The following is a 24,690-nucleotide window of genomic DNA, read 5'->3' as shown; positions in this document are numbered from 1 at the left end:
GAGAAGTGGGTAGGGGCACTATATATAGGACACAAGACTGGCCATGGCTAACTGGAAAGCTGTGTGATGGATAACTGGAGGTTCATCATACTAGACTATCAACTTTTTACAGATGTTTGAAGTTTTCCACAATAAGTAGAATATTTACTGGGACGCCTGGGTGGCTCAGTGGTAGAGTATCTGCCTTTGGCTCAGGGTGTGATCCTGGAGTCCCAGGATGGAGTCCCACATTGGGCTCCCTGCATGGAGCCCGCTTCTCCCTCTGCCTATGTCTCTGCCTCTCTCTCTCTGTGTCTCTCATGAATAAATAAATAAAATCTTTAAAAAAAAGTATATTTATTTTGGAAGCCTGACTGAAGTGGTCTAGTGTCTTCACACATCAGCTGGACCTCGCTATCTTTCCTGCCCAGAACCCATAATTGATCTCCCCTCTGAAATACTTACATAGTCTACTCCTTCTTCTCCACTCCACCCAAGGATGCCTGTCTTTCCCACCATTCTTACACCAGAAAGCCTTTTCAGACTGCAAATATTTGGTTGGGTCAATTGGATATGTACTGTTCACCATACTATTTCTGTAGAACCCTGAGCTTCCTTACACTGGTCAGCTTAACCTCTGCACTTCCCCCCCAACCCCGCAAAAGCCTCAGAATGTTTGCTTCTCACAGGCTTGTCTATCTGCTGTCATATTCCTACACCAACATCATCCAGTCATGGTAGGTTAAACAGATATGAATAGAGTCCTCTTATAGGGAAGAGGTAATAGGTCTTTCCCTTTGAAAACAAACATAATAACCAGTAGCACAGGATAAAGAAATGATAACCAAAACACATTTTCATCCTTAAAATAAGGCCCAAGTCACAATATGATTCCCATCACACCTACATGTCCAAAATGTACTGTTTATCCTTGGATCAAAGTGTCTTTTTCTTCCCTGTGGAGATCATATCTTCCAAGGAGAAGTATAAAGAAAATACCTGACCACATAGGGAAAGCTAACTTTAAAACCTGGTAGAAAGGCACTTTCCAGACCCAATACAATGGAACTAATAGTTAAGACACTCCCATGATGCCTGGAAACCCAGGTCATACATGTTGAGAAGAGAATTCTACGTACCACTTCCTCATGCTCCTTCCAGCAATCATAATCTGTTGCCATGGCAATACTTGCGTAGCAAATTCCAGCCTCCTTAGCAAGAACCACCTCTGGAACCGTGGTCATGTTGATAACATCCGCCCCCCAGGTGCGGAACATGAAACTTTCTGCCCGGGAGCTAAAACGAGGTCCCTCGATTGTGACCATTGCCCCTTTTGAATGGCACCGGAGTCCTAACTTTTTAGCCGTCTCTATGAGGACCTAGAAAACAAAGAACCACAAACTCAAAACTTACAAACATAAGTAACAGCTGAGTTATTTTGGGGTTTTCCCTGATGTTCAACATGTTCCATTACTTAAAATTTTTACTGTAAATGGTCAGTACCTCAGGTCCTCAGACAGTGCCTGGAGATCACAGAAGGGTGTTTTCTAGACCCTCACCCACTTACGTAACCCTGTTCCCCCAGCCCCTTGCACACACAGCTTACAGATATAAAAGCAAACTGTGAACTTTTTCTATATACCAGGCATTTGTTTATATACTTTAATTTCACTTATTTCTTTACAGCTTGAAGAGACTAAGCTGGGTTGTGAACATGGATTTGAGTCTGATCCCTTCCCCTCCCAGGCTGAGCGAGGGTGCCAGTCCGACTCACATCTCCTCAAAGACATGCTAAGAATGGTTTCCAAGCTCCTGATTGGTATTTCACACAAGAGCTAAAGACTTTTCTAGAACCCTTTTTTGGTTAGAAAACAATTTCTGGGTGGCTCAGCTAGGTAAGCATCCAACTCTTTGTTTTGGCACAGATCATGATCTCAGGGTTGTGAGATGGAGCCCTGTATCGGACTCCAAACTGGGCATGGAGATGGAGCCTGCTTCAGATTCTCTCTCTCTCTTTCCACACCCCCCAAAAAGAAAATGGTTTCTTCATAATCTCTTTAGCCTGTTGCCTCTCCCAAAACACATACAAAAACAGAATGAAGCTATTCTGGTTTTTTCTAAGAATAAATTTATCATGATACCACTTTAAGGCCATGCATGGGTTTTAAAAACATTATTTAAAAGAATGATCACGGGCAGCTCGGGTGGCTCAGCTGTTTAGCGCTGCCTTTAGCCAGGGCCCTGATCCTGGAGTCCCAGGATCGAGTCCCGTGTCAGGCTCCCTGCATGGAGGCTGCTTCTCCCTATGCTACTCTCGCTCTCTCTCTAATAAATAAATTAAATCTTTAAAAAAAATAAATAAAAGAATGATCACTTTTTCCATAGTCTAATTATTAATACACATCTAATCCTCAGGTTATCAATTTCTAGCCTTTTTTTTTTTTTTAAAGATTTTATTTATTTATTAATGAGAGGCACAGAGAGGGGCGGGGGACAGAGACATAGGCAGAGGGAGAAGCAGGCTCCATGCAGGGAGCCCGACGTGGAACTCGATTCCAGGTCTCCAGGATCAGGCCCTGGACTGAAGGCGGTGCTAAACTACTGAGCCACCCGGGCTGCCCAATTTCTAGCCTTTGCTTCAACATTCCTTTCTAATTAAAAAATAAATTTAGCTGGAAAAAAAAATAAATTAACTGTTGGGACGCCTGACTGGCTCAGCGGTTGAGCATCTGTCTGTCTTTTTGCTCAGAGCATGACTCCAGTCTGGGGATCGAGTCCTGCATCAGGCTCCCTGTGAGCTTCTCCCTCTGCCTATGTCTCTGCCTCTCTCTGTGTCTCTCATGAATGAATGAATGAATGAATGAATGAATGAATAAATAAATAAATAAATAAAATCTTTAAAAAAATCAATTAATTAATTGTTAACCTGATTAAGCACTGCCAAAAATTCACTTAATCTTTCAATGTTTTCATTTTCTCATCTGTAAAATGGGAATAATTAGATTGTATTATAGAAGTATTGTGAGGATTAAATGAGCTAAAAAATAATACAGCAAAGAATTGTATTGGGCACACTGTAAACACTGGATAAAGCTAAACCAGTCTTCTAACAATTACACTGGCACCTTCTACACTTAATTGCCAAATAATTGGCAAAGATTCCTGGGGTACTCTATATATAAAATAGTGTGACTCAGTGTCAATAAAGGCTCCAATTTAGGCCAAAGTCTAGCCTGCACATGTCAGAACCACATAGGCAAATTAACCTATTTCTTTAAAAATAATTTTCATTATGCTATAGCAACGGGAGAAAGAATTTTAATGAGAGCCCTGGCAACTCCAAATTTAGAAGCATGACAAGTCACAATGAACAGTTGAGGTTATATCATGTTTATTTATTATACTATATATGCTGAAAATAAGATTTTGCTGCTTAAAAACTTTCCCCTAGAGTACAGATTATAAATTTGTGGGCCTAAAGCATTCCTCCTTCCCCTACCTATGCCCCCCATCCCCAAATTAAAATACAGCCAGCCCAGTCCTGTTTTCATTAAATATCTTTTAAAATCCTGAATAACAAAGCTGTATGTCTTAAGCAAACTTCAGTACTTCTAAAGATAAGTGAAGGAATATCACAACAACCTTGTATACTGGGCTGTGGCATATTGAGTCTCACGTCACCCTGGGAGGCAGGTGCCATGATAGTGAGGAGGAGGAAGTGAAGGATTATGGATGTGGACCGGCCATAGAGACAGACTCCGGGGTCTTGTCACTTGAACCAGCACTTTGCACCAAACCACAGGCTAAGAGATCTCTGGGTCTGAGGTGAAGACTCTTTCATTTGCATGTTTGGAGCAAAGATAATGGAAATCCTGAATTTCCCACTATCCTGCAAATGTATTAGCAATATTAAATTACCCAAGCTAAATATATTTTATGTGTCTGGACTTTTGAAAAACTTGGCTTCTGATTACCTCCTAAAATGACTAGAGGTGAAAATATTTTTGGGGTAAAAGTGACATGGAACAAAACATTTACCCCACTACTGTGACAAGTATTTTTTTGTAGCAAACCACACTTCATCCCTTCCAAGGGAAAAAAAAAAAAACTACCAGTTTTTTTGGTTCAATTTTCCAAAAACACTATTTGCATGTAAATACTTTCATATTTACCTCTTTATATATACACAAAAATATGGTACAACCACTGTTCACATCTTGTTCACCACTTGACAGTTCACCTTGACAATCCTTCCTCATCTGTACATGAAAGGTCATGTGAATGTTGAAAGTTAAAGAGATAATTATCAAGGGATACAGCATCAACTTCTCTATATTTCTGGATGGTATTTACAAATCTCTTTCAGAGTATGTAGGAATGAGGTCATATTTCAAAGACTTATTTTTTTCCTGTTTTCTTAAACCTAGTGTTCTTTTAGTCTTACATGGGAAGGTACCCTGGCTTAGCTACACCAAGAAGAGCTGAGTTAGCGTGGTCTCAAGGGAGGCCAAACCCTATTACTGGGAACAATCACCAAGCCACCACATTTGCATGTTGTCTGTATACATCATTAGTATTTCCCCTCTCTTATCTTTACTGCTAGTACCTGAAATCAGTGTTCCCTCCCTGGGACAAAATCTCAGGCCTATTCTCTCCTTAGTCTATTTCTTCCTAAGCTGTCCCGATTTTGAAATGGACAAGAATCTTATATACATCTAATACCCTTGGAAAGCAAATCTATTATGTGGACAGATCTGTGTTTCAGAGGGAAGACTACCAGCAGCATTTGATATATTCTGCTGGTATCTGTTAACATATATTTCCCAAATACCCAAATACAAACTTAACCTGCCATTTTTTTTTTAAACAAACAAACAAAAAAAATGTATTTTCACAGAAATCACAGAGAAATCAACAAGCAGTGATATATCTGAAATGGCTCCCCCTGACTCCTGGCTTCAGATTCTAGATTTTTGTTTGGGTCCACAGTGAAGTTAAGGTGCCCTTGCTGTTAACTACAAGAAAACTACTTTTACACACTTACGAGGGCTGGACATAGAAGTTACAATAAATCTAAAAAAAAAAAAAAAAAAAGTTACAATAAATCTGCTTTCCAGAAGTAGGTGTTAAAATTCTCTGAATGAGTAACATGCTTAAGTTGTTCCACTGATCTTTGTAGAGCTACCCCCTTAGTTCTAAGATTTTACTATTCCTAGAGAGGAGGCTGAACAGTAATAGCCAAACTCAGCTCAAAGGCCAATGATACCAATCTGACAATTTATAGATTATCAAAAACTGAATTAATAAAAGCAGTTACCAGTTGTTGGATGTTGCATACCTTGACAGGTAGAGTTCAAAGCACTTTGTAAGTAATAACTCATTTACCCCTCACACAGTTCTATGAGGTACACGTTATCATTACCTTCACTTTCCAAACAAGGAAACTGAGGCCTGGGGGCATGGAATAACTTGTCCAACAACACACAACTCTTAAGCATAAGAGCAGAGATTTGATCCCAAGTAATCTAGTTCCAGACTATACACTCTTGATTAATATGCTGTCCTACACTAAATTATTTAAAAGACATTCTGACAGCAAAATCAAAACCTATAAAAAAGGTAGGTCGCAACTTTGAGTGACAGTAGTGGAGGCAGTACTAACAAGGGGAAAGTCTTCTAGAAACCTTGCATAAGAAGCAAGCTTGAGAGGGGGAAAAGGGATCACCTGCTTAGCCAATCAATATAACTCTAGATGCCACCCAAGCCCTCCACAACTTATTTCGGTGCACCTTCCAGAAAGACTACGAACCTCTCTCGTTTTGGGGCAGAACGGTTCAGCCATGGGAATATGGCATACTCCTCTGGCACAGGCATGACTTCCATCATAGAAGGTCTGAGGCCTTTTGGTGGTCCTACAAAATAAAGTGAAAAGTTTTTTTTGTTTTTTTTTTTTTAAAGCTATCACTCCATCCTCCAGGGGCTGGTGAATCCCCTGTATCGAGGTCAACACCTTGGTCCTTCATCCAGAATCAGGAGCTCTGGATAAGCTGAAGGCAATTGTTGGAAAAGCCCCTTCAGGACAGTATTCAGTTTTTCTGGCTCTGGGTTGGTGGCAACATGCCTTCCAACAGGAATTCAAGGGTGTGGTCTCGTGACTGACAGGACAACTGCAGCGGACTGCAGGTACAACTCAACTTTGAGCTTGGGAGGTTGGGTAAAACACTTAAGGAAGTCACTAGGAAATTCCGTCATTGTAGATGTAGAGAGCTGTACAGTGAGCCCCACACATCGCCATTACCTAGATTCAACCATTCAAATTTTGTCCACCTTGTTTCCTCTGTTAGCTTTTCCATGGTTGCAAATCTCAGACTTTGACGTTTCACGCCTACTTCAGATGTACCAAAATACGGGATTTTTCACTGTAATGTGATGATCACATTCAATAAAAATTAATTCCTCAATACCAACTAATACACAGACCATATGCAAATCTTCCTGATGTCCTCAGAAGTGTCTTTCATTTATGTATTTTAAATTATTATTTCTCTTTAACAAATGCTTTTTTAGTTTCAAGTTCCAAACAAGGTCCTAAACTTGGCATTTGCTTGGCCTGTCTCTGATGAGAGTAGCTCCTGCCCTCCACCCCCAACCTTAGTCTTTCATTCCTTTGACCCACTGAAGAATGCAGCTTTGTCCTGCTCCGCTTTGGGGACTCTCTCTGCCACATTATTTAGCTTGTTTCTCTACCCGCTAGAATTGGTTCGGAAGTCTCTTAGTTCATCTTTTTGGTAAAACGTTTTGAATCCACAAAAGAGAGGCTAAAATTAACCCGGAGCCAAGTCACCCTGCAATTTTTCACCCAAAGTTTTCAGAATAAAGCACCTTCTATGTCCTTTATATTGTTCTCAACTTGAACTCATGAGTAATACAGGAAAGAGAGTCTTCATCTTTCCTACAGAGGGGAGGGCCGGCGAGGGACAGCCCAAGGGAAAGGAGGGGGAGGCGGATGGCTTAACATCTACTTCCGGGAGCAGGAGGGAAGGAACAGCGTGGAGAAAATATACTGGTTGGGTTCATACAGCTGGTGTGCCCACCTACCAAAATTCATCTGTTACTTCCATCCTGTCACATACTAAAAACAGTAGCACTAGCTGGCACCAAAGTCGCCTGGCTTAATAACGAGGCCTCAGTGCTCTGCAGGGATGAAAACCTAGCCTGTGCTCCTCCCAGCCTTCTGTCCTATGTGTCTTAGGGGAAGGCCAAGTTAACACCAAAGCAGTCCCAGATGGGGTTGAAGCACAGGTCAAATGGCTGTCCTAGCCCACATACACAGAGGCTTTTCTCTTTTTGTACAATTAACCAATAAAATCGTGCCTCGTACTCCAGCTCTGGCTTGGTATCAGCCTTCCATGAGTCAAGGATTAGCAATATCCTCATTTACAACCGTGATGAAGTATGAAAACAGGGTCACAGAAACCTCCAGCAGCTATACACCCATAAATACCATAACACCCCTACCTTACCTATCTATGTCCTCTCCCTTCTTTTTCTACCCCTTCTTTGCCTACTCACTCCACTTCATTCTGAACTCCCATCTGAAGACAAAAACAGGCATTAGTTATGTCACATAAACTCAATACTCATTAACTATGGTTTTCACTCCTCTATCAAGTGGAACATTTTCCATTTTTTTCTTTAAACAAAGCTATAGGGCTTAGAGAGCAAACAGCCATATCTTTTTGATTCTCGATTTCTAATCATAAAATGTAGTTTATCCACCCAGCTTTTTTTTTTTTTAAGATTTTATTTATTCATGAGAGACAGAGAGAGAGGCAGAGACATAGCCAGAGGGAGAAGCAGTCTTCCTGCAGAGACCCCGGTGTGGGACTCGATCCCAGGACTCTGGGATCACAACCTGTACCAAAGGCAGATGCTTAACCACTGAGCCTCCCAGAAGCCCCAGCAATGAAGACTTTAATACCATTATTTCTAATGGTTTCTAATATTTCTAATGGCTATGTTGTTTAAGATCTAGGAAAAGGAAGGAGCAGCACATGAGAAACACCTCTTCACACAGCCTGCCCACCTCTCTGTGCTGTTCCACATAACTAACTTATGCATCAAACATTCAATGAAACACCTAATAACCTAAACTTAAATCACTGTAAATAATAATACTCCTGTCCAGCATAAAATGATAAGGTATGATTAATGCTGAAGGCATTCTGACTGACCAAGAGTGATGGGATTTACAATCACTGGGGCGGTGAGTGGAGCACACTTTTTCCTTAATACAGTATAGTGTATAAATGTATTTTTCTTTTTCTTATGATTTTCTGTAGCATACTTTACCATAAGAATATAGTATATAATATGTATAACAGATAAATAGGTATTAATCAACTGTGTGTTATCAGGAAGGCTTCTAGTCAATGGTAGGCTATTAGCAGTTAAGTTTTTGGGAGGTCAAAAGTTATACATGGATTTTCAGCTCAACAGATATGGGTGTCAGTGTCAACTGTAATTTGTTACAGCAGCAACAGGACACTAATACATGTACTTCTGTGGTTTAAGATATAATCAACCCAGTAATGGCTTCCACAGTAATAAAGAAACAATGCTGAAGGTTGGCCCCCACTCTGGCTTCTTTAGCAAGGGGACTGTGAGGCCTCTGGGAAAACAGATTCTGGGACTGACCAATCCAGTTGGCTTTACCGTTCACTTAGTGACTGTGTGCCTCCGGGAAAAGTCAATCTCATCTCTGCACCTCAGTTGGTATCCATTTTCTCATATTTAGAATGGGGAATAAATAATACCACCTACCTTCCAAGGTCGATATGATGACTTAAGGAGACCCGGGAAGCAAGTGCTCAGCACTACCAACTGCCATTTATGGGAAATCTGCCTCTGCACTTCTCACTTGCCAACTGCAGGGCCTGACACATTTACAGACCTCGCGTTCAAAGTATACAAAAACCGTGGAGGCCAGCAAACAGGGATCCAGGCTAAGAGAAGTCAAGTGTGCTTACACAAAAAAACTGCCCATGGAAGAGTGAAGGAGGCAAAATTGTGTTGTGTATTGGCAAGGGAAGTAAGTTCCAGACTGCCAAGGAGAAAACACTGGGCACTTTCACATACAGAACAGGGACAAGCCCAGAAAAAAACTGACTGGTAGGTTGTTTCTGAATCAAGACTCTTGAATTGGCTCTCTGAGAGCCATTGGTTAATAATTTTCCTCCAAGGAAAAGTTGAGCAAACAACAAGGAAAACACTTGTTCTACCACAGAAGCAAACACAACTGCACATCTCTGAGGAGGCACATGTCCCCAACAAGCCTCAGCATGCAGGAACATGAGTCAATTAATCTACTGGCAAAGCAGGGCCAACGGCTGCTTCTAAATAGCATAGTTTTGGGGAAATGATTCCACTCACGTCTTAAAAGATATCCAAGTAGTAATGCGTATGGACAAATTCAAACTCAGTTTCTAAGAAAACAAAATAAAACAAAAAATCCTCCCAATCTCTCTTTTCTTCCTTTCTCTTTCTCAAGATTACTTATTTGCCCCAAAGAGAGGGAGAGTGGGGGGTGGGGAGAAAGAAAGATAGAATGCAAGCAGGGAGATGGGCAGAGGGAGAGGACAGGATCTCTAGCAGACTCCCCACTGAACTCAAGTCCAACTCAGGGTTCAAGGGCTCGATCCAACGACTCTGAAATCATAACCTGAGCCAAAATCAAGAGTTGGACCCCCAACTGATGGAGCCACCTGGGTGCCCCCAATTTCTCTTTTCATTAAAGCCTGAGCTCAGAGAGAAAGCGGAGGTGTTCTCCGTAGCAAGTCTGTCATAGCCACCCTGACACCCAGTAGCTCTGCTAGCAATTTATCCTACAGGGATATTCACACAAATAAAAGATGAGTGGGCATGACATTGTTACCTGAACCACAGTCAATAAAAACTGATTTCCCACTGAGAAGGCAGCTTAAATAAACCACATACCCAACAATGGAAGAGTGTACATGTGTTAGGAAGAACACAGTGGTATCTGACTACAAGTGTGGAAAGCTAAGAGAGATGGTTAAAAGGGAAGACAACACATTGTGAGCTAGGATAGCATAAAAAAGAAAAACTGTTCTTTTTCTAGCATTCCTACAGTCACATATTGTTTTTTTTCGTGTTAAAAAATACATAAATGGGGGATCCCTGGGTGGCGCCTGCCTTTGGCCCAGGGCGCGATCCTGGAGACCCGGGATCGAGTCCCACGTCGGGCTCCCAGTGCATGGAGCCTGCTTCTCCCTCTGCCTGTGTCTCTGCCTCTCTCTCTCTCTCTCTCTCTGTGTGTGACTATCATAAATAAATAAAAATTAAAAAAAAATTTAAAAAATACATAAATGGTATGCAATATTGACAGTCTCACAATATGCTTGATTTAATGATGACAGACCATGAAGACTTTTCTGTATTAGCACATATAAATCTTGTTTAAAGTTTTGAATAGAAGGCGATGGATATATCAGTATATTTAAGTAAATATGCAAAAAAAAAAAAAAAGGTAATTAAAGAGGTGCCTAGGTGGCTTAATAGATTAAACATCCGCTTTTGGCTCAGGTCATGATCCTAGGATCCTGAGATCGAGTCCCTTGTCAGGCTCCCTCCTCCACAAGGAGCCTGCTTCTCCCTCTCCCTCTGCTATTCCCCCTGCCTTGTGCTCATGCTGTCAAATAAAATCTTTTTTTTTTTTTAAGAATTTATTTATTTATTCATGAGAGACACACAGAGAGAGAAAGAGAGGCAGAGACACAGGCAGAGGGAGAAGCAGGCTCCATGCAGGGAGCGTGATGTGGGGCTTGATCCCGGGACTCTAGGATCACGCCCTGGGCAGAAAGCAGGTGCTAAACCACTGAGCCACCCAGGGATCCCCTGTCAAATAAAATCTTTAAAACACAATGGGTAATTAAAAATGGCATAACCAGTATCTCCACATGAACTGTCTTGTGCATGGTTCTCAAAAAATGAAGAGGGGATCCCTGGGTGGCTCGGCGGTTTAGCACCTGCCTTTGGCCCAGGACGTGATCCTGGAGTCCCAGAATCGAGTCCCGCGTTGGGCTCCCGGCATGGGGCCTGCTTCTCCCTCCTCCTGTGTCTCTGCCTCTCTCTCTCTCTCTCTCTCTGTGTCTATCATAAATAAAAAATATAAATAAATAAATCTTAAAAAAAAATGAAGAAAAGGAGCAATTTCCAGTAAAAGGCCACACACATTTTCAAGTTTAATGGCGAGATTTCACCAAATTTCCCTTCAAAGGGCTATAGCAAGAATACACCCACCAGAAACATAAGAGGGTTTCACTTTTACCATATTTCCTTTTTTTTTTTTTATTTAAGATTTTATTTATTCATTCATGAGAGACACAGAGAGAGAGGCAGAGACACAGGCAGAGGGAGGAGCAGGCTCCATGCAGGGAGCCCAATGTGGGACTCGATCCGGACTCCAGGATCATGCCCTGGGCCAAAGGCAGGTGCCAAACCACTGAGCCACCCAGGGATTCCCCACCATATTTCCTCCTATACTTTTTAAAATTTATTTCATTATAAATATAAGTATCATTTTTTAAATGCTCTAAAACACAGGTATGTTGGATATCATTTTAGTTTTGGCATACACTAGAACCCTAAAGACAATTTAAGTTAAAAATGTTAAAGTATACAACAAATAGGTGAAGATGGCAAAAAACAACAACAACAAAAATAAGGCCAAGTCACCAACTGTTTACATCAAAAGGATACTTATATTCTAGGAAATATGAGTAATTTTAAGATCAACAGGATTATGAGAAAGTCTTCTAAATTTCTAGGTGTGGGTGTGCACATGTATGGATGTGCACGCACATATTTATGGACAGCACTGTTGTGAGCATGTTCATTAATTAAAATTTTTAAAAAAGATTTAGAGATAGAGAGCACAAGTGGGAGGGACAGAAAGAGAGGGAAAAAGAATCTCAAGTAGATTCTGTACTGAGTGCAGAGCCTGACACAGGGCTTGATCTCACAACCCTGAAGATCATGACCCGAGCCAAAACCAAGAGTTAGACGCTCAACCAACTACCCCACCTTGTTGTGAGCATGTATGTAAGTGAAGGATCAAATCCTAGAAGATTTGGGTCATGGAGTTAGGGCATATAAGGTTCTTATCTGGAGCAGAAATGTAGGGCACTTAGGGGGAGAAAGAGAGTTTAAAACTGCAGTGGGAAGGGGCACCTGGGTGGCTCAGTCCATTAAGCATCTGCCTCTTGATTTCACTCAGGTCATGATCTCAGAGTCCTGAGATTGAGAACCATGTCTGGGTTCTGCACTGAGAGTAGAATCCACTTAAAATTCTCTCTCTCCCTCTCCCTCTGCCCCCTGCTGCTCCCCTTATTCTCTCTCTCTCTCTCAAAAAAAAAAAAAATTAAAACTCAAGTGGAGCGAAGTAGAGGAAACTTTGACATGAGTGACAGGAACGGCAACTCATTATGACATGGAATGAATCTGTTCTATTAATCAGAAGGAACTGAGAGTTTCTGTATTTGGACAAATGTCATTAAGATCTCACTATTGGTCTATCTAATGAGTGATTATGGTGCCATGGGAAAGAAGAAAAATCAATAATGTTTAGATTCCAATGAGGAGGCAAGTCTGCCTAATAAACATGTACAGTTCTCCCTTCTTATTTTCTACTTTTCATGAGGTCTTGCTAAACAAAGCATGCAGAGCAGCAGTGCAAGAACAAAATCCTGGCTCTGACATTGGTGGTGAATAAAGTCTCTAAGGGCCTTGGTTTTCTCATCTGTACAAGGGGGTCATAGGGTACATTAATGACGCTGTGATAATTAGCAGCACCAGGAATATAGTTAGGACCACAGAAGCAGCTTTGTTTCACAATCAAGTATCATGCATATGGCTCCTGGTCAATGTATGATTTAACAAATCCTGTTTACAACTTCACTACATTCCATAGGACGGCTGCTTTAGGATCTTCACTCAAGAAGCCATCACTGTACATGTGTCTAGAAAAATACACCATTTGTTGGTTTTATTCTTAGGACTACAAGCCACAAAAGGGAAGGCTTGTTGGAAAGGCATGCATATTTTAGAACTTATTAGTAACTCAGACTGCCTTTTAATGAGTTCTAGGGGCACCTGGGTGACTTGGTCAGTTAAGTGTCCAACTCTTGCTTTTGACTCAGGTCATAATCTCATGGGCTGTGACACTGAGCCCGGCACGGGGCTCTATACTTAACACAAACTCTGCCTGAGTTTCTCTCCTTCTGTCCCTCTTCTTACTCGTGTGCTCTTCCTCTCTAAAAATAAGTAAATCTCTTTAACAAAATTAAAAAAAAAAAAAAAAAAAGAGTCCTAACTATCTCTACCAGCAATAGGCATGTGAATGTTAATTATCCAGGACCAAATGGCATTTGACATGTGGGAAGAGCTTAATATTTCTTCACTTAAAAATTATCCAGAAATAACAACTTCATGTTCAGAAGAATAGCTGTAACCAGTTAATAAGCATTAATATTTCACTGGGGAGAGGGAAATGGGCAGGGATACTTAGTACAAAGGCAATGGAAGAAACTGCCACAAAGGTGATGATATTTTTAAGTACATGTCAAAGATCATCAGCATTGATGACAAAAGGAACTAGGAAAAAAATCACATCAAATTACAGGAAGAGCTGAGGTTTTCTATATAGAGAGCTTGTTAGGACATTCTTTCCTCTCAGACTGTGCTTATTAACTCTGAGCTGGTATTAATCGCTGCTCGGTAACAACCTCAATGGAAGATGAAGTTCCAGGGCAAGCCCTCCCAGAGGACCAGATGCTGTTTTCTGCACTTTTTTTTTTTTTTTTAAAGTAGATTCCATGCTGGGCATGGAGCTCAATGCAGGGCTTAAACTCAACCCTGAGATCAAGAGTTGGACATTCAACGGACTAAGCCACCCAGGCATCCCTCCAGCACTTTTCTGATCATATCTTCCTTTCTATTATATTTTCAGGGAGTAGTCTCAAAACTGGCTTTGCAGGAGGCATGCTGGTTATAAAAAAAAAGAACAGGGATATTAAAGAAAGCACTGATCAAGTGAAGGCAGTGGTGACAAAGAATGGAGGATGGCTCCAAGCACCAACAGGCATGACCTGAAGCCGGTCTCTCCATGCAGGGGTGGCAGAGAGCCATAGCAGTTGCCTGCCAGGCCATGGCAGTGCCACAGTACGATCAACCTAGTAATTTACCAAGTAGGGAAGAAGGAGCTGAGGTGGGGTGAGAGTGTTAAGTGTGGGGTTAGAAGGCATCCAAGGGGACTAATTTAATCTTGAATTATAAAGCACGAGGTATCTTTGGGACCCTGTCCCATACCTGGAGGCCAGTGTGAATCTGAAGCGGGGAGAGCAGAGCTGGAAGTCTGTGTGTGAGGGGGTGGGTGAGGTCACAGGCTTTGGACGTTCACAGAATTCAAACTCCACAGGTCCCACTTACTAGGCAATGACTGATATTTTTGGGTTTTAAGCTTCCTCAACCATACACTGCGAATACTACCCTTGTATGAGGTGAACGGATTAAGTGATTTGTGGCACTTGGTAGTAACTCAAAAATTCGGAGCTGATCAGATTTTTATTAAGGGAAGGGCTCTCAGGTGAGGCAGTGATAAGACAACTAGGTTGTGGAGAATGTGGGAACTTTGGGAACATGTCCTGCTTCCAGGACAGGTGTAGGCAGGGAGATGACAAAAGGCAGGCAGGTACACAGCTGGTGAGAGGGAGGGGGAAGGAACATGGCCCGCTGATATCTAATGGTTTCTGTTTTCTTATAAAGAGGTGACATTCTCAACTTAGAGTGCAGGAGATGGGCGGGAAGCTGCGAGAACAGTAAGAGTTTGAAATAGCTGCTAAGAGGAATGGGAAAAGAGCCAAGGGAGGGCTTCCTGTGCAAACTCTTTACCAGAACCCCGACGTAGGTGTATAAAAATCCACCCTCTGCCCCACAGATTCAAAGCTGGTGATTAATGGACATCAGAGCGCATCTCAGCCTCTGCAATAGTCCTTCACAGGGGCGGGTACCAACAACTTACATCATGACATGGAGATCAAGGGGAAAGCACAGAGCTCTGGGAGGGGGAAATAAAGTGACATAATCCCTTACCACTGTTTACAGCGGGACTTTCCTGATGAATAAGCCAGCAAGCATCAGAGGCACAGTTTAGTCAAACCTTGCCCTATTCTAGTGAACAGGCCTCCTAAAAGGGACATTAGAACTCAGGAATCGACGCAACACCCTCAGTGTGCAGATGAGGACACTAAGTGACAAAAGAATTTGGGGACAGAGCCAGGAAACAATTCTGGATGTTCCCACTTCCAAGCTGGGGCTTCTCCCACTGCATTCTTCAAGCAGAACCTAGCTGGGTGGCTCAGGCATATCAGGCCAATGTGTTAACAGTGTTTTACAGAAAACATGTGCCTCTAGGCATCACACTCCACTCTGTTTTTCATTTTAATTTTTTTTGGTTGTATTCTTCTCATTGTCCAAAAAGAAAAAGTCCTTATCTGCAAAACATTCCTGATAAAGACCACTGTTAAAAGTATGAATCCCAGGACGTCTGGGTGGCTCAGCAGTTGAGCGTCTGCCTTCAGCTGAGGGCTTGACCCTGGGTCTCGGGGTCAAGTCCCACATCGGGCTATCTGGGAGAAGCCTGCTTTTCCCTCTGCCTATGTCTCTGCCTCCCTCTGTGTCTCTCATGAATAAATAGATAAAATCTTTAAAAAAATAAAGTATGAATCCTATCCTTGTCCTTAATGGATACGTTTGCTGGACCCAGCTTTAGACAGTGACAACAGCCAGAGCAGTTTAATGGGTCCTCCTAATTTGCATCCTTCTTTCCTTTTTTAAGATCTTATTTATTTATTCGTGAGAGACAGAGAGAGAGGCAGAGACATAGGCAGAGGGAGAAGCAGGCTCCCCTGTGGGTGAGCCTGATTTGGGATTTGATCCCAGGACTCCAGGATCACAACCTGAGCCAAAGGCAGACCGCCAACTACTGAGCCACCCAGGTGTCCCCTGCATCTTTTTTTTTTTTTTAACTTAATAGAATGTGGGCATATTTCCAGTTTATAGATATGTGGTGAGTTCCATCCTTTTCCATGCTAACAATCAGAAGTGATGGTGAAAAGGAGAAAGGTCATGTGTTGAAGTGCTAGAATTCTCTACCCTTGTGTACCCTGCATGGCATGGCTCGTCAGTAGTCTGGGTTGACAGGTAATGCTGCACATAAAGGGTCTGTATCATAGAAGAATCCCCAAATTATGGATCTTGGAGTACCTCCCTTGTGAGATCCTTTTAAAGTATACATAGCCTCACAAGGGTCTCCTGGGGCAGAAGAAAGGTCGGGTGCACTCTTTCCCTAGTTCAGATGGACTGTGGAATCGCCATCAAGAAGTGAAATTAGATCTATTCTTAACCAGGTTTTATATCCCAAATTGTCGAATGACTTGTGGCTCTGACAGCAAGGACCTCCATCAAGGCAGAAGAAACAGGATCAGTCGAACCCAATTCATCAGGCACTGAAGGAACTTATCGTGGACCAGCCTCCTGTGAGTTCTTCATATTAACTATTTTTAACTTTGGTACCGTGATTGCATGTGGAGCCCCCAGACCCTGGGGCAAGGGAAGAGTCAAGCAACCCATCACTGTACGTAAGAATGGGAAAGTGACAAAACCAACCCAGTTCTGATATTTAAATTTGAGGCCGAGATCCATTTTGCTTTCTATAGCTGCCCTGATCACAAACACCAAGAGGATTATTTTCACTTTATATATTAGCTAAGGCATCTCCTTGCATGTCTGAGAACGAGACACACGACTGCGCACATCCCCAAAAACACCTGGAGCCACTCCCGTCCCCACCTGTCTGTTGTCCTGTGCTCTCCAGGTCAGCCACACCCCGGATTCCCCTTTTCTCAGGCCCGGCTTTCCACTTTTCACAGGTTGGAACACAGCTCGAGAGAAAACAATTATTTTTCAGAAGACAACAAGCTTATTTTCTTAAAAAAAACCTTCCAGCCCATCAGACTCCTTTAAGGGTATATTCCATTTTTAGAGTAGAAATCTAATGTTTTTAAAAACAACCATAAAATCAGAGCCACCTGTCAGTCTTCAACATTTTAATGGCCTCGAAGGTATACACACATGGCCGATAGACCAGGACGGTGGTGTTCTTCCCTACGCTGGGCACCAGGGGCAGAAGACGTAAGAGAGCTTTAGTTCTGCCATCTAGTAAGAACAGCCACACTACTCCATCCTGATTCTTCATCACAAATTTATGTTAGGAAGATTAAAAAGATTCCTCTAAACCCCTGAAGACCCCCTTAGGACGAGAATATTTTTTTCTAAGATAATGTGCCAGCAAAGTGGTGGCAATAAGGAAACATGAGTTTCCAGATCAGTCCCTGGAGAAGTGACTGGGTAGGGAGAAGATGCCTCAGCCATGGTGGAGCTCAACCTTGGATTCTGAAGAGAGAGCCACAGGTCATTGATTTGCCTGAGGCCAAACAGCCAAGACAAAACCTCTTGACCCAGGGCTCACTGGGTGGCTTTGTAAGGTGCTGCAATTTTGTCACCCAAGCTGAGGCTGGGGACACAGCAGTGGGAACCAGGCTATGAACTGCACAGCCTCTAGCCCACCACTGTATGCCTGAGAACGCACCAAGAGGACACATCAGGTGCCTGCCTGAACACACCAAGATTTACCTTAAACAATGTGTTATTAGTACAACACATAAAGGCCATTACTCATAAAAGCAGAAAGTGCTGATTCTCTTCTCTTCTGAGACATACAGTGAATCATGTATGTACTGAAGCTTGGTGAAATGACTCAGCCAGCGGCAGCATCATTCAGAAACACTGTCCAACAGCAATATAATTCAAGCCACTTAACATAATATTAAATCTCCTAACAGTGATATAAAGAAAACGGGAAAAAAACAGGTAAAATTAGCTTTAAATTTTATCTAACTCAATAAACTCAAAATGTTATCATTGTAGTAGCAATATAAAATTTGAGATTTCTTCTAAATGATACTCCCACAGGGATCTTCCTTTTAAGAGAACTTTTCTTCTGCTGTTAACTACAGACCCCTTCAGCCAACACACCATATTCAAAATAATGGCACCCATGTACTGGGCAGGCAACAGGTGCTAGATCCCATAAAAGGCACTTGCTAGAGACTTTGAATTTCCAAGGCAAGAATAAGGAGTCAGGTTATCCACCTGACTTAGGTTTAGGTGACACCACCTAAAACAAAATAGATACCAGAAGATCTTAAGGTTACACGGCTTAGGAGTGCTACGACAGAATGAAACCAGATATGATGGTAACACCGGTTTTCTTTCTATTCTTCATCTTTCTGCCCCAACTACTTTCTTCAAAGAGCCAGGATGTGAAACATTTACATTTGCTATTTGTGAAGAAAAGATCCGGCAAATGTGACAGTGTACAGTTACACCTTTTATGTAACAGATTAATCTGAGGTTTAATACCCAAGTCAGACTTTTCTTTCCAGGAGCATCTATGATACTTTATATATCTGGATCAGTCTGAATAGGAAGCTTTATATTCTGCTTTATTTTTTTAAGTAGTCCCCATGCCGACTGTGGGGCTTGAACTTATGACCCTGAGATCAAGTGTCCCATGCTCTATGGACTGAGCCAGGCAAGCAGCACATACACTCTGCTTTATTAAACAAGCATATTACAATCATTTTCTTAAATCATCACTTCCAAACAAATGGACTTTCACAACCACAGGGATCTTTGTCAAGAATTCCAGTCTTTTCTTCGAATGATCATGTTCATTCAATTGCTCTAAAAATACTGACTAAGCAACTACATGCACTGTTGTGAGTGTTAGGGATAAAGTGGCAGATAGGATTTTTGTCCTCACATGGCCTGTATTCTAGAGGGAAAGATGAATAATACATACATAGTGTCAGGTGTTGAAAAAATAATAGTAAAAGTGATAAGTAAAGGGCGTATGATTTTAGTCTATCCCTGTTATTTATTAGGCTAAGCTACATGAAAGTGCTGATTTTTTTTTTTTAATTTTTATTGGAGTTCGATTTGCCAATATATAGCATAAGACCCAGTGCTCTTCCCGCCAAGTGCCCCCCTGAGTGCCCGTCACCCAGGCACCCCAACAATCCCACCCACCTCCCCTTCCACTACCCCTGGTTCGTTTCCCAGAGTTAGGTGTCTCTCATGTTCCGTCACCTTCACTGACATTTCCCACTCATTTTCTCTCCTTTCCCCTTTATTCCCTTTCACTATTTTTTATATTCCCTATATGGGTGAAACCATGTTTGTCCTTCTCTGACTGACTTACTTCACTCAGCATAATACGCTCCAGTTCCAGCCACTTCGAAGCAAATGGTCGTGTCTAACGGGTAATATTCCATTGTATATATAGACCATATATTTTTTATCCATTCATCTTTCGATGGACACCGAGGTTCCTTCCACAGTTTGGCTATTGGGGACATTGCTGCTAGAAACATCAGGGTGCAGTTGTCTCGGTTCTTCACTGCATCTGTACCTTTGGGGTAAATCCCCAGCAGTGCAATTGCTGGGGGCACAGGGTAGCTCTATTTTTAACTCTTTGAGGAACCTTCACAGTTTTCCAGAGTGGCTGGACCAGTTCACATTCCCACCAACAGTGCAAGAGGCTTCCCCTTTCTCCACATCCTCTCCAACATTTGTGGTTTCCTGCCTTGTTAATTTTCCCCATTCTCACTGGTGTGAGGTGGTATCTCACTGTGGTTTTGATTTGTATTTCCCTGATGGCAAGTGATGCAGAGCATTTTCTCATGTGCTTGTTGGCCATGTCTATGTCTTCTTTGGGGAAATTTCTGTTCATGTCTGTTGCCAATTTCATGATTGGATTGTTTCTTTGCTGTTGAGCTTAATCAGTTCTTTATAGATCTTGAATACTAGCCCTTTATCTGATAATATCATTTGCAAATATCTTCTCCCATTCTGTAGGTTGTCCTTTAGTTTTGTTGACAGTTTGCTGTGCAGAAGCTTTTATCTTGATTTAGTCCCAATAGTTCATTTTTGCTTGTTTCCCTTGTCTTCATAGATGTCTCTTGCAAGAAGTTGCTGTGGCCAAGTTCAAAAAGGGTGTTGCCTGTGTTCTCCTCTAGGATTTTGATGGATTCTTGTCTCACATTTAGATCTTTCATCCATTCTGAGTTTATCTTTGTGTATGACGTAAGAGAATGGTCTAGTTTCATTCTTCTGCATGTGGCTGTCCAATTTTCCCAGCACCATTTATTGAAGAGACTGTCCTTTTTCCAGTGGATAGTCTTTCCTGCTGTCAAATATTAGTTGACCATAGAGTTGAGGACCCATTTCTGGGTTCTTTATTCTGTTCCATCGATCTGTGTGTCTGTTTTTGTGCCAGTACCACACTGTCTTGATGACCATTGCTTTTTAGTACAACTTGAAATCCGGCATTGTGTTGCCCCGGCTTTGGTTTTCTTTTTCAATATACCCCTGGCTATTCAGGGTCTTTTCTGATTCCACACAAATCTTAAGATGATTTGTTCCAACTCTCTGAAAAAAGTCCATGGTATTTTGATAGGGATTGCATTAAATGTGTAAATTCCCCTGAGTAGCATTGACATTTTCACAATATTAATTCTTCCAACCCATGAGCATAGAATATTTTTCCATCTCTTTGTGTCTTCCTCAATTTCTATCAGAAGTGTTCTGTAGTTTTTAGGGTAGAGATCCTTTACCTCTTTGGTTAGATTTATTCCTAGGTATCTTATGCTTTTGGGTCCAACTCTAAATGGGATTGATTCCTTAATTTCTCTTTCTTCAGTTTCATTATTAGTGTATAGAAATACCACTGATTTCTGGGCATTGATTTTGTATCCGGCCACGCTGCCAAATTGCTGTATGAGTTCTAGCAATCTTGGGGTAGTGTCTTTTGGGTTTTCTTTGTACAGTATCATGTCATCTGTGAAGAGAGTTTGACTTCTTCTTTGCCAATCTGAATGCCTTTTATTTCTTTTTGTTGCCTGATTGCTGATGCTAGGACTTCCAGTACTATGTTGAATAGCAGTGGTGAGAGAGTGGACATCCCTGTCTTGTTCCTGAAAGGCTCCCAGTGCTTCCCCCTTAAGAATGATATTTGCTGGGGGCTTTTCATAGATGGCTTTTAAGATGCTGAGGAATGTTCCCTCTATCCCTACAATCAGAAGAGTTTTGATCAGGAATGGATGCTGTATTTTGTCAAATGCTTTCTCTGCATCTACTGAGAGGATCATATGGTTCTTGATTTTTCTCTTGTTGATATGATCTATCACACTGATTGCTTTATCAGTGTTAAACCAGTCTTGCATCCGGGGATAAATCCCACTTGGTCATGGTGAATAATCTTCTTAATGTACTGTTGGATCCTATTGGCTAGTATCTTGTTGAGAATTTTTGCATCTGTGTTCATCAGGGATATTGGTCTGTAATTCTCCTTTTTGGTGGGGTCTATGTCTGGTTTTGGAATTAAGGTGTAGCTGGCCTCATAAGACGAGTTTGGCAGTATTCCATCCCTATCTATCTTTCGGAACAGCTTTAGTAAAACAGGTATTGCTTCTTCTTTAAGCTTTTGATAGAACTCCCCTAGGAAGCCATCTGGCCCCGAACTTTTGTGTCTTGGGAGGTTTTTGATGACGGCTTCAGTTTCCTCCCTGGTTATCGGCCTGTTCAGGTTTTCTATTTCTTCCTGTTCCAGATGGGTAGTTTGTGGTTTTCCAGAAATGTGTCCATTTCTTCCAGATTGCCTAATTTATTGGCATATAGTGGCTCATGTTTTTAAATTTGTTTGTATTTCCTTGATATTGGTTGTGATCTCTCCTTTTTCATTTGTGATATTATTAGAGTGTTTTCTCTTTTGTTTTTAATAAGGCTGGCTAATGGTTTATCTATCTTATTCTTTCAAAGAATTAACTCCTGGTTTTGTTGATCTGTTCCACAGTTCTTCTGGTCTCTATCTCATTGAGTTCTGCTCGAATCTTTATTAACTCTCTTCTGCTTGGTGTACATTTTACTTGCTGTTCTTTCTCCAGTTCCTTTAGGTGCAAGCTTAGCTTGTGTATTTGAGTTCTTTCCAATTTTTTGAGGGGCGCTTGTATTGTGATGTATTTCCCTCTTAGGACTGCTTTTGCTGTATCCCAAAGATTTTGAATGGTTGTATCTTCATTTTCATTAGTTTCCATGAATGTTTTTAATTCTCTAACTTCCTGGTTGACCCTTTCATCTTTTAACAGGATGCTCTTTAACCTCCACGTGTTTGAGTTTCTTCCAAATTTCTTCCTGTGATTGAGTTCAAGTTTCAAAGCATTATGGTCTGAAAATATGCAGGGGACAATCCCAATCTTTTGGTATCGGTTGAGACCTGATTTGTGACCCAGTATGTGGTCTATTCTGGAGAAAGTTCCATGTGCACTTGAGAAGAATGTGTATTCAATTGCGTTTGGATGTAAAGGTCTGTAAATATCTGTAAAATCCATCTGGTCCAGCGTATCATTTAAAGCTCTTGTTTCTCCGGAGATGTTGTGCTTAGAATATTAGTCATTTGCAGAAAGTGCCATGTTGAAGTCTCCCAGTATTAGTATATTATTATCTAAGTAGGTCTTTACTTTGGTTATTAACTGATTGATATACTTGGCAGCTCCCACATTAGGGGCATAAATATTCATGACTGTTAGGTCCTCTTGTTGGATAGATCCTTTAAGTATGATATAGTGTCCCTCTTCATCTCTTACTACAGTCTTTGGGATAAACTTTAATTGATCTGATATGAGGATGGCTACCCCTTTTTTTGAGGACCATTTGAATGGTAAACGGTTCTCCAACCTTTTATTTTCAGGCTGTAGGTGTCCTTACGTCTAAAATGAGTCTCTTGTAGACAGGAAATAGATGGGTCTTGCTTTTTTTATCCAGTCTGAAACCCTGCACTTTTTGATGGGATCATTTAGCCCATTCACATTCAGAGTTACTACTGAAAGATATGAATTTAGTGTCATCATAATACCTATTCAGTCCCTGTTTTTGTCGATTATTTCTTAGGGCTTCCTCTTTTTTTACAGAGTCCCCCTTAATATTTCTTGCAGACCTGGTTTGGTGGTCACATATTCTTTCAGTTTCTGCCTATCTTGGAAGCTCTTTATCTCTCCTTCTATTCTGAATGAGAGCCTTGCTGGATAAAGTATTCTTGGTTGCATGTTCTTCTCATTTAGGACCCTGAATATATCCTGCCAGCCCTTTCTGGCCTGCCAGGTCTCTGTGGAGAGGTTGCCGTTAATCTAATATTTCTCCCCATGTAAGTTAGGGATCTCTTGTCTCTTGCTACTTTAAGGATTTTCTCTTTATCTTTGGAATTTGCAAGTTTCACTATTAAATGTCGAGGTGTTGAACAGTCTTTGATTTTAGGGGGGTACCTCTCTATCTCCTGGATCTGAATGCCTGTTTCCCTCCCCAAATTAGGGAAGTTCTCAGCTATGATTTGTTCAAATATGCTTTCTGGCTCTCTGTCCCTCTTGGTGCCCTCTGCAACCTCAATTATACATAGATTTTTCCTTCTGAGGCTGCCATTTATTTTCTTTAACCTTTCCTCATGGTCTTTTAATTCTTTTTCTCTTTTTTTCCTCAGCTTCTTTCTTTGCCATCAACTTGTCTTCTATGTCACTCACTCTTTCTTTTACCTCATTAACCCTCCTTAGGATCTCCAGTTTGGATTTCATCTCATTTAATTGATTTTTAATTTCAGCCTGATTAGATCTAAATTCTGCAGTCATGAAGTCTCTTGATTCCTTTATGCTCTTTTCCAGAGCCACCAGTAGCTTTATAATTGTGCTTCTAAATTGGCTTTCTGACATCGAATTGTAATTCAAATTCTGTAACTCTGTGGCAGAGAGTACTGTTTCTGATTCTTTCTTTTGTGGTGAGTTCTTGTTTCTAGTCATTTTGCTCATTGCAGAGTGGCTGTATGAGTGGGCTGCATCAAGAGTCAACCACAACCTAAGTAAATTTCACCCTAGATGATTCTGCTAAAGTCAGAGACCAGAAATTGAAAACAAAGATCAGAACAAAATAAAACAAAAGAACCACTAAAGTGAAAAACAAATTTTAAAACAAAGTAGTAAAAAATAAAAGGCCAGGAATCCTAAAGAAGAGAGAAAAAGAAAAACAAAGAAAAAAAAAGGGGAGGGGGACTGGGAGATGGTGGTCATGACGAAGTGGTAGTAGAGGGAGAATGTAGTCTACCTGAGGGGTCCTAGAGGGTGATCCTCTTGTTTCTGAGTATATTAAGTTCTGTATGTTAGAAGATGCTCAGTCCCAAATTTATATAAACCAGAAATACTTGTAGAAGGCCCCAGTATTGACCACCAAAACATAATAAAGGAGATAAAAGAGGGAGGCAGAATGGGAATGAAGAATCTCACAGAATGAACCAGCACAGTATACCACTTGGTTCTGGGTGCATACTGGTCATGTTTTAGAAGGTATTAACTTCTACCATTGTAAAACAAAATGAGGCAGATTTCTCAAAAAACAAAACAAAAACAACATATCTTGTATATCTCCCAAAATTAAGTTGCAGGGATCCCTGGGTGGCGCAGCGGTTTGGCG

General features: G+C 41.3%; 1 protein-coding gene and 1 long non-coding RNA gene across 3 annotated transcripts in view; one reads left to right on the top strand and one right to left on the bottom strand.

The window, feature by feature from the left end:
* The window catches only part of MTAP (methylthioadenosine phosphorylase), a 58,562-nt gene that overhangs the window by 7,077 nt on the left and 26,795 nt on the right, over positions 1–24,690 (bottom strand). For both annotated transcript variants that reach the window (XM_077912136.1, XM_077912137.1), the window contains exons 5-6: positions 5,789–5,891; positions 1,119–1,358 (exon numbers count right to left, since the gene is read on the bottom strand). In XM_077912136.1, coding sequence (XP_077768262.1) covers positions 1,119–1,358; positions 5,789–5,891 — 343 coding nt within the window. The remainder of the gene's footprint in view (positions 1–1,118; positions 1,359–5,788; positions 5,892–24,690) is intronic.
* Positions 1,182–6,473, top strand: LOC144322291 (uncharacterized). The gene is made up of 2 exons (XR_013387884.1): positions 1,182–1,874; positions 5,938–6,473. It is a non-coding gene; the product is annotated as an uncharacterized LOC144322291 (long non-coding RNA).

Source organism: Canis aureus, chromosome 10 (assembly GCF_053574225.1).
Source record: "Canis aureus isolate CA01 chromosome 10, VMU_Caureus_v.1.0, whole genome shotgun sequence".
NCBI classification, from domain to species: Eukaryota; Metazoa; Chordata; class Mammalia; order Carnivora; family Canidae; genus Canis; species Canis aureus.
Note: the sequence above shows the minus strand (reverse complement) of the source record. Positions and strands in the feature narration are given on the sequence as shown.